At 48.5% G+C, this 15,332-nt stretch overlaps 1 protein-coding gene across 3 annotated transcripts in view; it reads left to right on the top strand.

Moving 5' to 3' along the window:
- Nucleotides 1-15,332, top strand: part of LOC108920510 (nesprin-1-like) — an 89,835-nt gene that overhangs the window by 38,020 nt on the left and 36,483 nt on the right. For all 3 annotated transcript variants that reach the window (XM_029259969.1, XM_029259935.1, XM_029259900.1), the window contains exons 66-85: nucleotides 1,335-1,505; nucleotides 2,631-2,957; nucleotides 3,082-3,234; nucleotides 3,330-3,497; nucleotides 4,392-4,568; nucleotides 4,843-4,986; nucleotides 5,184-5,309; nucleotides 5,450-5,626; nucleotides 6,029-6,294; nucleotides 6,433-8,593; nucleotides 9,356-9,693; nucleotides 10,449-10,593; nucleotides 10,757-10,975; nucleotides 12,089-12,363; nucleotides 12,465-12,630; nucleotides 12,706-12,861; nucleotides 13,248-13,400; nucleotides 13,732-13,914; nucleotides 14,396-14,533; nucleotides 14,813-14,998. In XM_029259969.1, coding sequence (XP_029115802.1) covers nucleotides 1,335-1,505; nucleotides 2,631-2,957; nucleotides 3,082-3,234; nucleotides 3,330-3,497; nucleotides 4,392-4,568; nucleotides 4,843-4,986; nucleotides 5,184-5,309; nucleotides 5,450-5,626; nucleotides 6,029-6,294; nucleotides 6,433-8,593; nucleotides 9,356-9,693; nucleotides 10,449-10,593; nucleotides 10,757-10,975; nucleotides 12,089-12,363; nucleotides 12,465-12,630; nucleotides 12,706-12,861; nucleotides 13,248-13,400; nucleotides 13,732-13,914; nucleotides 14,396-14,533; nucleotides 14,813-14,998 — 5,829 coding nt within the window. The remainder of the gene's footprint in view (nucleotides 1-1,334; nucleotides 1,506-2,630; nucleotides 2,958-3,081; nucleotides 3,235-3,329; nucleotides 3,498-4,391; nucleotides 4,569-4,842; nucleotides 4,987-5,183; nucleotides 5,310-5,449; nucleotides 5,627-6,028; nucleotides 6,295-6,432; nucleotides 8,594-9,355; nucleotides 9,694-10,448; nucleotides 10,594-10,756; nucleotides 10,976-12,088; nucleotides 12,364-12,464; nucleotides 12,631-12,705; nucleotides 12,862-13,247; nucleotides 13,401-13,731; nucleotides 13,915-14,395; nucleotides 14,534-14,812; nucleotides 14,999-15,332) is intronic.

Raw genomic sequence — 15,332 nt, 5'->3', positions numbered from 1 at the left:
TCCAAGAACCAAATATTTCTGTACCTCTTAGGATCTGATGCTTTCTAGAATGTTCTAGTGCCTTGTAGAATCTTCCAATGGCTGTCAAGTACCAAATTAAAACTGACACTCTGGAAGAACTAGTGGTATTTTTGTAATCCGTGAATTAACTAATCATAATCAGCACGAAAATTGACATAACTAAGAACTTTAAAACATTTTGTTGTGTTGTGATATCCTTACATGTTTGACAAGGAAATGTATTTTATTGTTATGGTCCACAAGTGATCATAATAATAGACAATCAAATTGTTTAATGTCCTTCTGCTAGAAAAATTAATGTTCTGTCTGCCATAGCAATTCACATGAACTGTGGAATATCTGGACACCTTTTTGGACTTGATTTCATATTGCATGATCACACACACACCTCAAATGGGGTCACGGTAAACCGGAGCCTAACCTGGCAAAACAGGGCGTAAAGCTGGAGGGGGGGGACACACCCAGGATGGGATGCCAGTCCGTCGCAAGATTACATGCTCAGTACCTTTGATTATCTTCACCACTTGGCCCACTTTTTGTTTTGTCCTCAATTTAAAAAAAAGAGAATTCACACAATATTTTCAAAAAAATTTTTAATATCGAAAACATATTTACCTTTTTTGTCTGCGTTTCCTTTCTGTGGTAGCAGACATACTTCAGACAGCAAGCCTGAACAACCTGTCTCATCCTGGGTCGATCCAGCATCCTCAGTCTCGGTCTCAGCGCGGTAATGAAGCACGGTAGTCGGCTCGGGCTGTTTGGGGGGGCTGCCAATGATTGAGTTTCACACCTGCAGCTCCTTCAGCCCCCCCGGCGTCCCAGAGGCCCCCGATTATCCTGCGTGAAACAAGCCCGCCATATGGATTTTTCTTGAGAGCTGCCGCTTCCTGTTCCCGGGGCGGCACGCGTTTGGCTCTCGCGCTAATTGGAGCTGCTGCACGTAAATGGGATTTTCGCTCGAGTGCTCCATCAAAAGCCGCAGGCGTCCCTGATCTGTCTCCGTCTGGCGGAGAGCGCCCTCCGTCTAGGGACTCGGCCCACGCAGACCCATCAGAAGGTCATATTGTGTGGATGAAGATCACACAGATAAGAGGACACGTCTCTTGGAGTCATGGGTTTGAGATAAAATAACTGCACTGCAAAACAGTTGGTGTCTGCAGGTCCCCTGTTTGGTGCCCAAGTACAGACCGGTTTCATACAGTATGGGATTTGACTGGCAGTGTCTGAGTGTCCCGAGCTGGAATTAAACCTGTCTGGGTCGCACTGCATCTGGATCTCGTTCTGTTCAAATTGGGCCTGTTTGACTCCTGCAGGAGAGTGTCAGGCAGCTGCAGGAGGAGATCCGCAGCATCGACGAGGCCCACGGCGTTTTCAGCACCTTCTCTGATTGGCTGAGCACTGTGCAGAAGAGGTTCCAAACGGCCGTTGCCGGCATTGACCTGCTGGACCGGGTCGCCATGGAGAGGAAAATGAAGGAGCTGGAGGTACGAGCGCCAGGGCGTCACGAAAGGGTGACTGTAGATCTGTCTCCCAGACAAGATGCAAATGACCACAGGAGACAGACGAGGCTCGTCTGGGAGTGGTAGGTGTGGTGTCCATGATCGGGGAGCGGTGGAAAGCCGTGAGAACATCAGGGCACAGACCCACGCAGAGCCAGTGCAACATAATAAGAGGATGACCCTCATAATGACACACATACACACATACATTGCACACAAAGACTTTGATGGCATATTGATCGTGTCTCAACACAACAGACACCTGCAGAGGGGCTCTCAGCAGTGGAGGGGAAATTCTCCTCATTATAAGACAAAGAGGAGGAGGAGTCTTCTGCAGGTTCCTGACTGGCACGCTGCCGCCTTGCAGAAGGGCATGCTGGGATTCATCCCTTTGAGCAAGAACATAGCGCACAGTCTCCCCAAAGGGAAGAGACTATGGTGAAACGTAGAGTGTACAGGGTGGGCCGGCACCAGAGATCAGAGCCACTTGCTTGGTTTACTGCTTCACTGCAGTAATTTACACACATTGTACAGCTCCTCGACTTACAAATACAGTAAAATAACTCCAGAATGGCTTACCAGTCAACTTGAATAAGAGTGCTATTACACAGCCCTCCCTCAGTTTAATCTGGAAGAACATCCCTTCCTCTCTGCCTCCTGGGAAATGTCCATTCAGACAAGTTAAGAGCTGCCTAATTGGCCCGTTCTCCACCTAGCCCCTGCAGGGGATGAGAGGAGGCGGATGGAGAGGAGCTTCCTGACGCGATGAGACCAGAACTCTGTGTTCTGGTGGTTCCTCTACCAACATTGAGATGCTTTGAAGGAGCATCTTGGAAACATTTATGCTGCACATTGCACTCTATTTATTGACTGATCTTGGGTCCAGGTGTTACTTGTTTACATCCGAGTGAACTTGTGTTTCAGTAAATTGGCAGGGATAGAGGTGCCCGTGTGTGAGCAGGGTCCCTGTGAGTACGGTGGTGGAGTGCAAGTGTAGTTGAGGGTCACTGAGTGTTTCCATGGAGTGTGAGTCTGACCGAGTATTATATTAGGGTGTGAAGTGTAGCTGTGTGTTGAGTGAGAGAGTAAGGAGGCGTGTGTTCTGCGCAGCTCCTGCAGGGCGACGTGGAGCAGGGTCACAGCTTCCTGAAGGCCATGCGGGAGAAGACGGAGCGCGCCTCGTCCTTCCTGGGCGACACAGAGGCGGAGGAGCTACGCGCGCAGGTGGCGGCACGCCTCTCCCAGTTGGAGGGGCTCATGGGAGCTCTGCGGGTGGAGCACAGCGGCCTTGAGAAGCACCTCCTGCTAGCCAAGGAGTTCCTGGACAAGTACAAGGCGCAGGCGCAGTGGGTGGCAGAGATGAAGGCGGTACTCAGCTGCCCGGTGGAGGCCAAGGCCGAGCTGTTCCAGAAGAAGGCCCAGTTGGCTAAGTACAAGGTAGCAACTGCAGGGGATGTGTCCTCGGTGTTTGTGGGGATGCTCACTGGACACGGACGTAACATGGGCGCAGAGGGGGTGGGTCCGTGGCTCCAGGTGAACATACAGCACCGTTTCCCCACAGAGCATCCAGCTCATGGTGGAGTCGCACGAGGCGGCCGTAAGCTGTGTTGTCGAGAAGGGGGGCGCTTTGCTGGACAGCGTGTGCGACACGTCCATCAGCAACAATGTGGCCAGGCTGCAGGAGGACTACCAGGAGCTGCATGCCACGGCTGTAGTAAGAGCCCTGGCTCTCCGTCGCAACCAGTAGCATCTTGTGGGGGGCAGAGCTTCTCTGGTTCGGTGTTTAACGACTCCGTCATCTTGCCGCAGGCCCACGTGACCAGGCTGGCGGAGCAGGTGAAGGAGCACGAGTCCTACACCCGGGAGCTGCAAGAGGTGGAGAGATGGCTGCTACAGATGTCCAGACGGATGGTGGTGTCCGACCCCACGCAGAGCAGCACCATGGAAGGGGCCGCGCAGCAGCTGGCCGGGCACAAGGTGACCTCCTCCTCCCCCTCCAACACACACACTGGGAGGGCATCTCGCTCATTTGCAGTCCTTATTTTTTGGTCTCAGTCTTGCCAGTGTGTAGCTCTGTCTCACTCCCGGACAGCTGTGCTGGCACTGGCCGCTTCCCACGATCCATCTAGGTCATTACAGTGTCACTTCTCTCAGCTGGATTCTAGTTCCTCGTACTGCCACGTATCACATATGTGATTTTTTTTCTAAATCACTTTGACATCATAGTGATCTTACTTTACATAAATCAGATGGTTTATTTCAGCAGAACACAGCATAATTTGACAAAATTAGATGATGAATTACACATTTGGTTGGTAACTGAATAATTAATTTAAAATTAATTAATCAAGTTATTTTTCACAAATTGTGTTATATTTCACCCAATATTTTACTACTGGAGAGAAAATGATTGATGATGGGAGGAGGATGCTGCAAAGACTGACGATTGCTTTGAATTCTGCATTTTCAAAAAAAATTTTTGTAGAGCATTAAATATGTTGAGAGCTGTATGCTTGAACATCACTTTAAATATTTAAATTGAGTGGTTCTTTTTAACAATTTTGGTTTCATTTGCCAATTAGCCAAACACTTGAGAATAATTACCAATGATGTTGATGCCATGTTGGATGATGGCACAACCCTTCTCACTAAATTTGCACTTATAAAATATTTTCATATTATTATTAAAAGTTTTAGGAAAGTAGATTATTTCAGAGACTGAAATGACATGATTTTTTTAAAGCAATTTATGTTCGACCTTAATGATTTTTTTTGAGAACACTGCAGAATATATTTTAAAAAATATTGTGACACGCTGGCTTGTCTGGTCACCTGAGGTCCATTTAAGTGACCTCAAGCTCTGCTCTGCAGGCCCTCATGGAGGAGGTCGCCGGCTTCGAGGAGCGTCTCAGCAGCCTCAAGGAGAGAGGAGACGAGCTCGTGGCCAGCTGTGCAGACACTGTCCAGGCGCGGCTGCGACAACAGATCCAGGCCCACCAGCAGGGCACGCGAGACAGCTACTCAGCCATCTGCAGCACAGCTCAGCGGGTGTGTGTCTGTCCGCCATAAAGTGTCACACTTCATGCCACGTGTTCTTGCTTCTCTAAAATCACCATCTGCTCCAGTGTGGCGCTGCAGGAGGATTTCATTAATGTATGAATTTTTGCTGCAGGGCAGTTCTGTCTGCAAGCCAAGAGTACTAAATGACTCACCTATCTGGTCCCTCTGTTTGTGTTTGTATCTGTATCTGTAAGTTTTTATGACTCTGTGAAGGGGTTTCTGTGTGCTTATGATGCATGGATGTATTCACACACTCTCGCAGGTCTACCAGAGTCTGGATCGGGAGCTACAGAAACATGTTGGCCACCAGGATGCTCTGCTGCAGTGTCAGGCATGGCTGAGCACCGTGCAGGAAGAGCTGCTGGATGTGCAGCCACCGGTCAGCCTGCAGGAGGCACTGCAGCAGGTTACTGTTCACTCTGTTTTTGCCTTCCAGGACACTGTCATTAGGCCAGTCGCATGTGGTATTTGGCCGTTTCTCAGTCGAAAGTCATAACTGTGCTAATATGAAGAGAATCTGTATTGTTCTGGGTTTATGGTGAAGTCTGATAACGAAGATACTGGACCTCAACAGTCGAGTGTTGCGTCTGGTCACCTATGCAGGTAAAACACGACCGAGCCTTACAGGAGCAGGCCAGCACGTACTTGGACTTGGTGTGCTCGGTGTGTGACCTCTCTGAGGGAACCGTGAGAGATACTGCCTCAAAGATCCAGCAGATTAAAATCATTGTGAGTCCACAGCTGCCATCCATCCATCCATCCATCACAGATATATAACACAAGACCCCATTGCACTGCAAGTGCTGTAGGTCTGCTCCCGTATCTCACCTATGCTGGGTTTCTGACAGCTCCTGTCCTTGACACTCCAGATCGAGGAGCGAATGTCCATCTCCCAGGACCTGGCTGAGAGCTGGAGGGAAATCAGAGAGCAACGAACAGAGCTGGAGGCTCACTTCCAAGATGTGGAGCAACAGCTGCAGAACCTCAGCAGGAGGCCTGCGGAGCTGGAGCTCAAGATTGCTGAGAACATGCTGTTACAAGCGAAGGTACAGAGCCAGTTCACCTTTGGCCCCAAGATAATTTAACATGTTAAAGCAGAAGCAAGGCGTATTCTCTTTCCATTTCCTTGTGCTGCACTTATCTCTGATTTTATGCTGCGTCTGAACCCTTGCCAGAAGAGGGAACTGTTTCTTAAGCTAATACCCTAAGTATAATTAATTAACTTCTAATTAGCTTAATTATCATCTTACGGAGTCCTGCTGTGTGGTGGAGATAATTAGGTTGATCCTGCTCAAATGTGGGATTACAGCAACCAAAGGGAAATTCATGTCCAGAATCATATCTGAGTGTGCAGTGATTGGCCATCAGGGACTGCCTGGTCCATCCTCAATGGGGTCCATAGCAACAGAAACAGTATCTGTATTTAGTGCTGTCTCTTGGTCCCGCAGGAGTTCCTCCAGCAGCTGCAGGCCGATGGCAGCACCCTGACACACATGACGGAGAACGTGAGCAGGCTAACGGAAGGCAGGGATTCGCCAGAGCACACAGAGGTGGAGAAGCTCCATCGCACCTGGCAGGAACTGTGCCTGGGGGCCGAGAATCACATGGGCCGGATGGAGGAGGACGTACAGAGGGCCAGGGCCTACCACAAATGCATCAGTGAGGTGGAAATGCTTTTTGGACAGATGTTTAAAGAGTGGGACATTCTGGCCAGGTAGGGACTTGCCTTCCTCTTCCTCTTTGGCTATACTAATGTTACTTTTTCCTTACTATAATGTGGATTTTCATATTTTGTTACCTTGTCCACCTGGGTATAGATTTATCTATAGGCAAACATCCATTTGTTTTTCAGAACGGACACCGAGAACTCATCAGAACACCTGGAGGAGCTGAGAAAGCTGGCAACCCTTTTGGAGGAGCAGAGGGTCACTTTGGATAAGCTGAAGGACCAAAGGCAGAAGGTCATTCAGCATCTGAACCTTGAAGACAAGGAACTTGTCAAGGAGCAAGTGGGGCACTTTGAGCAGCGCTGGGCTCAGTTGGAGGGAATCGTTAAGAAGAAGATCCAGGATTCTGCACTGATGCTGGAAGACCTGTGCCAGGTGGAGTCAAGGTTGCGGGAGGCACGAGAGTGGGTAGAGGAGCAGCAGCCCGCTCTGTCCGAGGCCATGAAGATGAGTCCTCCACCAGAGTTGGCTCAGAGCTTCCTTTTTGACCACCTGAGCATCTGCAGTGAGCTGGAGGCCAAGCAGCTGGTGCTCACCCAGGCCATGTCAGATGCAGACCGGCTGCTTGCGAACCTGGGCTTGGATGAACGGCAGAGACTCCAGCAGCTCATCACGGACACCCAGGCAGAGCTGGACAGCCTGAGCACCAGGGTGGTCCAGCGGAGGAAGAACCTGAGCAAAGCGTTCACGGAAAAGACCCAGTTCCTGCAGGCCCTTGGTCAAGCAATGGCATGGATCCAGCAGAACAGGAGGAAGGCACTAGTCGAGGATCATGTAGCCCTCCTGCCTGATGACCTCAGCAAGCAGGCCAGGCTGTGCCGATGCGTCCAGAGTAGCCTCAGGGCGTACCAAAGCGAACTAGCCTCCCTGTGGTCCCAGGGACGGGATCTAATGAAGAATGCTACAGAGGACGAGAAGGCTGAGATGTTGGCCAAGCTGCAGGAGCTCCAAAACATGTTTGAGGCAGCACTGCAGAAGTGTGCCGAGCGACTGCAAGAGCTGGAGAAGATTCTGGTGTCCAGAAAGTATTTCAAAATGGACCTGGATAGAACTTGCCAGTGGCTGAAACAGGCAGATATTGTAACGTTTCCTGAAATCAACATGATGAGTAGTGACACTGAGCTCTACCTGCAGCTCACAAAATACCAGCGGATACTGGAGCAAGCCACAGAATATGAGAATTTGCTGCTTATTGTCCAGAGAGCAGGGCAGGAGATACTTCCCACTCTTAACCAAGTCGATCACTGCTACCTGGACGAGAAGCTCAATGCTCTCCCTCAGCAGTACAACAACATTCTGGCTTTGGCCAAAGAAAAACGTGAACAAATCCAACAGACTATTCTTGGCCGCAAGGAGTACGCCTCATTTATTGAAGTGACGTTCAAGGCAGTGAAGGAACTTGAGGATCAGTTTGCTCACCTGGAGAAGCAACCAGTTGGCCTGGAGATGGAGGAGCTTGTTCAGTTGCGGGATGATTACAAGTCCCTCCTCTCAGACTTGACACACTTGGGTCTTGCGGTCAGTGAGCTGAATCAGAAGAAGGAAGGTTTCTGCAGCACAGGACAGCCCTGGCGGCCAAAGGAGATAGCCCAACTGGTAAGTCTTCACAGGAGGCTCGAGAGACTCTTGAAGCAGAGAGTGGCAGGTCTGGATGGCGCCTTGGAGTCCTTTGAGGAACACAGAGCTCTCCTGGAGAAGTTCCACTCTGAGTTAAATGTGACCAAAGACCAGGTGACCAAGGTCAAGACAGAGACTCAGCTGGAAGAAGAAGGACTGAAGAAGTGTCACACCATGGCTGGGAGTTTGCAGGAGGCTGGTTTCCATCTCAAGAGGCTTATGGAGAAGGTGAAGAACCTGGACCATCATGTGGATCCGATTTCCCTCCAAATGTCCCAGCAACAGGCGGATACCTGGCAAGAGGAGCTGCAGTCCCTGCAGGCAGCAGTGAGACAGCAGATCATGGAATGTGAAGACCACATTGTGCAGAGTAGAGACTTTGAGACCGAGGCGAGAAGGACCCTCAACTGGCTCAGACAGGTGAAGGATGAGCTGAACACCACTAAGGTCTTGGACGTGGAGGTGGAGAAAGTGAAGGAGGAGATCAGGAAACAGCAGACTGTACAGGAGGAGATGCAGTCCAGGCTGAGAATTGTGGCTGCCTTGAGCACCAAGGAAAGGCAAAAGTTTATCAGTGCAAATGAACAGGTTCCTGATCAAATGGAGAGCAGCCTGGAGGAAATGGCAAAGATGGAAGCTGAGGTCCAACAAGCACTGAGCAAGAAACAGGCAAGTATCATCTTGATGTATATATCACAGATTTTACAGTTTTATCATTTTATAACTGTTCATTACTTCTTTAATTCTTATTCCAATTTATTCACTTATGTGTTTTATAAACTTTCTGCCTGTAGCTCAGCAAATATCACTTGTTTGCTCTTCGAGCCAATAGATGGCAGTAAAGAACACCCAATGAAATATAAATGTGGGAGCAACTTAAACTCACTTGCAGTGTTTAGTGCTGGTGTTTGGTCTTCCTGAGTGTCAGTGATCAATGACAAGATGACAAATTTTGCACGTCTATAGGACAAATCGGTTAAGAATCAGCACTGAATAGGAGTTTGTAGAAATTATGTATTTTTATTTTGTCATTTTATCATGTTAATTTTAATGCAGCTTGAAATTAAAAATATAAAAATTGAAATTTGTACAATGCCTTTTTATTTATTACACTTATATCTGAGATTTTTACAGAACCTACCAGTAAATAATTTGAAAAACATCTGTCATTATGCTGTGACTTAGTGGTAAATGGGACTTTTCCTCAAAAAACAGGTTGCAAACAGACTTCCAGTCCACACTATATCTGTAAGTTGAGGAGCAGTGTACCTCTAAACGTGTAACTTGAATTGGCTATACATGGCTTAAGACCACGTCTTTGCAGCCCTCTGGGGATTCAAACCTGGATCCTGTCAACCCCAGTGCTCCTAGCTTGTTACTACCTGCAGATTTCTTTAGTGCTGTTTCTTCATTACTGTTCTGTCTATGCAGGCTACCCTGCAGAGGGTCCTGGAGCTGCTTTCGGAGAATAACTCAGCCACACAGGCAGCTGGAGTCTGGCTGGACAAGGCTCAGGTCTTCCTGGAGGATGCCTCCTTTGGGGTAGATGTGGAGAAGTGTGAGGAGATCCTCCAAGAACAGGACAACATTGTGGGTGGAGAACACAGCTTCCTTGGCCATCTACATGAGCTTCAGGTCCTGACAGAACAGCTGAAAACCCTCATCTGTCCCAGTGCCTGCGAAACGTTCAGCTTGCGTGTGAATGCATTGCAGCAGAAGGGGGTGGAGATAAGCAAGCAGCTCCGGTGTCATCAGGATCTTCTAAGCAGGTGAAGGACCATCTGAGAACCCAGGCACAGTTATCAGCCATTAGAGCTATATCAAGGTAACAAAACCGTAGCTACCAGTTTACAGTTCACCTGACTCTGACTAGACTTCAGGTGGACAGATATTGGAATAACAACACAAGGCAGTGCAAAAACAGAAAGAATTTGCAAAGGACAACAAAAATTGTTCAAAAATCACTTAATTGAGATACGTGATACAGTTGTCAGGCATAATTCTCATTACATTACATTAAATGTTTTTTTTTTTTTTTTTTTTTGGAAATTCAGCACTGGAAGGAAGTGTATACTTTACACATCCTTCCTTTTTCCCATTAAGATTACTGGAATTTTTTCTCTGTAGTGGTAGGATATTGGGAGACATGAAATACATGACTATAAAAAGAAAAATTTCTTATTAAATATATTATTAAATGCACAACTGATAAGAAAGCATTGCATACTCTATGAAAGATGCTTTGTGCAGTGCTCATCTTTATTAAAACAAAATTACTATGGTCAAATTGATTTATAAATCACATATATGATACATTTGAATGACCAGTCAGTTGCATGACAGGACCCTCTCTCCATTAGTCAAGTCATGTGAAAATGACCTATATGTTGTGTGGCTGTTGGAAAAGGCAGAGGAGCTGCCGAGGGAACGGAGTACCTCGCACAGAGTGTAGTCTGTAGAGTAGAGTGTAGTCTGTAGTGCTACAGACTGATGATCAGCCTGCCCTCTTTGTTGTGTTCCTCAGCTGCGTGACTCAATGGAAGTCTTACCAGGATGCCCGACAGGCCACGGTGGACCTGATGAATGAGGCTGAGCAGAAGCTGGTGGAGTTCTCCACAGCCAAGGCTGCCACCAGCCAGGAAGCATGGGTCAAACTCCAGGATCACAAGGTAGGTTTCTGCAGCTGTTTGTAGTACCAACGTCTAGGCCCCTTCCGTTTTTGTCTATATCTATCTATCTATCTATGTATCTATCTGCCCCGTCCACCCTTCGGTTTCCATCATGTTCAGTCATTCATTCACTGTGGTTTTGCTGCTCCCTCTTCTGCTACAGGCACTGATTTCACTGCTGGACAGCTTCCGGGATGGGCTGGCGGAGCTGGAGGAGAGGGCTGTCCAGCTGGGCCGGGTTGGAAGCGATGCCAGCAGGGCCTCTTTGACACGCTCTGTGACGGCGGCGTGGCAGCGCTGGACACGGCTGCGCACCATTGCACAGGAGCAGGAGAAAAGCCTGGAGGCGACAGCACATGAATGGAGCAGCTTTGAGGAAAAGGTACTGGACTGTGGTCACACTGGTGGTCCTGTTCATACAGGGGTCACTGGGTCAGGGTCAGACAGGATGACAGAAAGCCTGATGTAATGGGGAAAGCTCAACAAAGCTCCCTGTCTTCCAGTGGCATTCAGGGAAAATCATACCATGTGGTAAGAAGTCAGACTGGTTATTTCAGCGAGTGGTGGTTCTTAAGTTGCAGTGTCTGTCTATGATCACAGAGTCATTTTTCACAGTGATTGAGTCAAAAGGAAAAAACATGAATATATGTGGCAGTAGAAAAAGGTTTTTTTCCTGCATCTCCCAAGAGCTGGGGACTAAAAATTATTAACTTTTAGTGTAGCATACAGCCACTACCTTGCACTCAAAGGTCCCAAGTTCAGATCCCTGCTCCACTTGTGGTATTGCTGATCAGGGTACTTGTCCTGAATTGATACAGTAAAAATGGGTAAATTTGTAGCTGAGTGTATGAACATAGCATTGTGGGTTACTTTATATTTGTATTTACATTTCTTAATGAATAATCTAAATATAGCAGAAACTTTTCCAAAGTGACATATAACTTGGAGTAAACAAACGTGCATCAACAACAGGCTGAAGAGCTATAGGTACAGATACGTGACTGTCTGAACACTGTGTCCAATACAACCTTTTTTGTCAATGTGCGCCTCACTAATAGCTGCAGATACAGCTGACAGGAAATACGGAGGTAAGGTAATGGTGACATATGGTGTGATGTGAGTTTATGAAGCAGTTAAGAGATCAGGAGACAAGTGGCTCTGAAAGTGATGGGTTTGAGACCCTTGTTCAATGTTTAAAGGGATTCAGCAGCTCTGAGGGACAAAGGGAGCTCATTTCACCACATTGGACTCAAACCCATGAACCAACAGACTCTTGAGTTTGGATTTCTTGTGTGGGAGCTGCAGAGGTGGAAGAGTACAGCGTTATCTTGAAAGGATTCAGATAAATTAGTAATAACTTCAGAAATTCTCAGGTTCTTCACTTTGCACTGATTCTGGAAGTCTCAGAGGATATATTTTAGGGATTTAGGGCAGCTGATACATCTCAGAAGTCAATGTGAACCTGTGTGCACGTGTGGCGCTGTGTCTGCCCCAGATGGACAAGGTGAGGGCTGTAGCAGAGGACCTCCAAGGCCGAGTTCCCGATGGCTCTGTTGAGAAGGCCTCCAAAGCCAGCCTGCAGACGCTGTTGGAATACCACGACTCCTTCACCCAGGAGGTGGAGCGTGAACACTCGGCCCTCGCACTGCTGCGCCAGTACGCCCTCAGCCTGCCGCAGGCCATGCCCCTAACCGCAGCCACACCCATATCTGCCCAAACCGAGCTACCAGTCGTACAGGAGATCCAGAACATGCAGGAGCATTACGACAGGTGGGTGGGGCTTCTCCCACGTTTCAGTGTTTTGTGTGTTTTAGTTTGTGTGTGTTTTGTATCACTGATGTGTGTGTGTGTGTGTGTGTGTGTGTGTTTAGCCTCGTGCAGCAGGTGCGCAGGACTCGTGCACAGGTGCAGCAGGAGCTCAAGGAGCAGCAGGAGGTTGAGCGAGAGCTGGGCCTGGTGAAGTCGTGGGTCCAGGATGTGCAGGGGCTTCTGCTGAGCGCCCCAACAGACGAGGACTCCCTACTGCAAGAGCTAGAGGTGCAGATCCAGGGTTATAGCACCGCACTGATTTGGGGCTATCGCATCACACTAAGATGTGTTTTTCTGTGACAGGTGGTGCACAAAGAGGTCCTCTCTCATCGAAAGAATGTTGAGAAGATTGCAGAGCAACAGCATACTAAGTACTTGGACCTGAACACCATCCTACCCTCTGAGATGTCCATGCAGATCGCTGAGGTGACCCTGGCCCTGAGCACTGTGGACGAACAGGTACCTGACTGGACAGTGGTTAGCCTGGCTCTCAAAGACTACCACCTCCTGGCATGGAGAACTGCTGTTGGGGTGCATCTTTATCCCTCAGTACCTAAGAGCAGGATAAGACAAAAACTGCAACAGGAGCTGTCAGTCATTTGACCTCTGGCTGAGATAACACAGCTCCAGGGCACTGGTAGCCTAGTGATTAGAGCTGCTGCCTTTGGATCCAAACTTCACCTCCAGCTGAGCTACCTGTGAAAATTTACTCCAGTAAAAATTGTCCTGCTGTATAAATGGGTAAATAGTTGTAAGTACCATAACACTGTAAGTTGCTTTGGAGAAAAGCATCAGCTACATTGATAAATATAATTGTAAACACACCTTCCTCTGGTGGTTTCAAGGTCCAGGCCAAAGAGAAAGAAGTCCACCACACCAAAAACACAAAGGAGAACTTCAGCTCCAGAATCCATGATGTCTCAGAGAAGATGAGGATCATCTCTGTAAAGCTGAAGGAAAAGGCCACAGACATCTCTCAGGCCAAGGAGGAAACCAAGGTGACCAAACTGTAGAGATGCATACATTTTATGGCCAGTTATGAAATTTTCTCTCAAAAAGCATACTTCCATGCTCTCACGCTTTCGTATTTAGCAAGAAGGCAGTGAGTATCATCATGTTTTACAGTCACTCATTAGAGAGTTCACTGAGTATACTCAAAGTCCTAGGCAGGAACCTCACTGTATTATTTCTGAACAAAATGTACAGATGAGCTTCGTCAGCAGATCTGCAACTGTGAGTAAAAGGTGAAGCTGGAAGCAGCAAAAGCCACTCTGGACAGGAGGGCCACCTGATGAGTTGGTTGTTGAATCTCTGTATTCCTCTCCCTAGGCTTTGAGGGAGGAGCTGGAGAGCTGTGGACAGACCCTGGTGGAGCTGGACGGCGCTGTGCGGGACTTTGGAGAGCAGAACCCGCTACTGTCCAGACAGCTGGTTGATGCCGTCGCCAAGCTAAGTGAGATCCACCACCACACGGCCCGACTGGCTGATTACAGAACCATCCGGCTGAAGAAGGTGAGGACCATTCTGATGCAGGCACAGCTCTCTGTTCCTCACAAAGCACATGAATAGGATCTGCTGGGAAACGGGCAGCGGGCAGCACAGTGATGGAACTGTGGTCACACACTGAAGAGCCAAAAAATGACTCCTATTAACCTGAACTGCTTTTGTAAATATACTGTGTTGTATGAATACACACACACACATTTTCTGAACCGCTTGTCCCATACGGGGTCGCGGGGAACCGGAGCCTACCCGGCAACACAGGGCGTAAGGCTGGAGGGGGAGGGGACACACCCAGGACGGGACACCAGTCTGTCGTAAGGCGCCCCAAGCAGGGCTTGAACCCCAGACCCACCGGAGAGCAGGACCCGGTCCAGCCCACTGCGCCACCGCGCCCCCCTGTGTTGTATGAATAGATAGAAGACAATTTTTTTTACAATGTAAATTGTTTTAACTTTCCTCAGTTAAAACAATTTTCTCTGTACCCTCACAGGCCAGTTCCCTTTTTCATGAGTTCAACGAGATGCTGCAGGTGGTGGTGGGATGGACAGAGAGAGCCGAGGTGCTGTTGAAGGACAGGGTTGTCTGGAGCTCCTCATCCCAGCTCCAGGAACAGATCAGCATTTACCAGGTAGGAGCTGTGGGGGGTGCTGTCTTGCTCTGAGTGATGGGTAACCACAGAGCAGTTCTTCAACAGGTGAAAAATAACCGTCCATTCACATCACATGGCAGTGTACTTACTACCTAGAATTGTTCCATTAAACATCACCCTGCTGTAGATATGTGTAAATAATTGTAAGTCACATCAGCTAAATGAATAAGCAGTAGTCATACAGCTCATTGAGTCATGGACCTCCCAGGCTTACTGTTCTTTGTGAATAATGTCTGTGGGTGTCTGCGTGGGGCTCAGCTGGTGCTGCAGGAGTCGCGCGATGTGCACGTGGATCTGGATGCCATGACGGAGAGAGCGTCGTTGCTGTCGGAAGTGCTGCAGGCAGACGTCATGAGCCAGCAGGTGTCCAAGTTGAGCCGGCACACCGAGGAGCTGCAGCAAAACATGAGGACAAGACTACAGAGCCTGCAGGATGCGCTCAAGGTAGCGTGGGGCTCCTGCAGTCAGTGTACTGCCCCCTACAGGCAGTGTAGTATTCACTGTGGTCTGTGTCCAGGTCTCTGCAGTTTGAGCATTAGTTCAGTCCTGTGCTGTTCCTACTCACAGCACCCTGCAGTCAGACTAAGCTGTACTTATCTGGATGAACAGAAAATGGAAGGTAATTGCAGGTTTATCTCAATCTGCTAATGAGAACTGCGTGAACCATGGCAGTAATTCACCATATGATGCTGAGTCCCTCTGTCAATGTCGTGTAATCGTAGACAGCAGAGAGCAACTGGCTTTTCCTGAGAGAAACCCAAGTCCTTGAAACAGTTTC

Source organism: Scleropages formosus, chromosome 1 (genome assembly GCF_900964775.1).
Source record: "Scleropages formosus chromosome 1, fSclFor1.1, whole genome shotgun sequence".
NCBI lineage: Eukaryota > Metazoa > Chordata > Actinopteri > Osteoglossiformes > Osteoglossidae > Scleropages > Scleropages formosus.
Note: the sequence above shows the minus strand (reverse complement) of the source record. Positions and strands in the feature narration are given on the sequence as shown.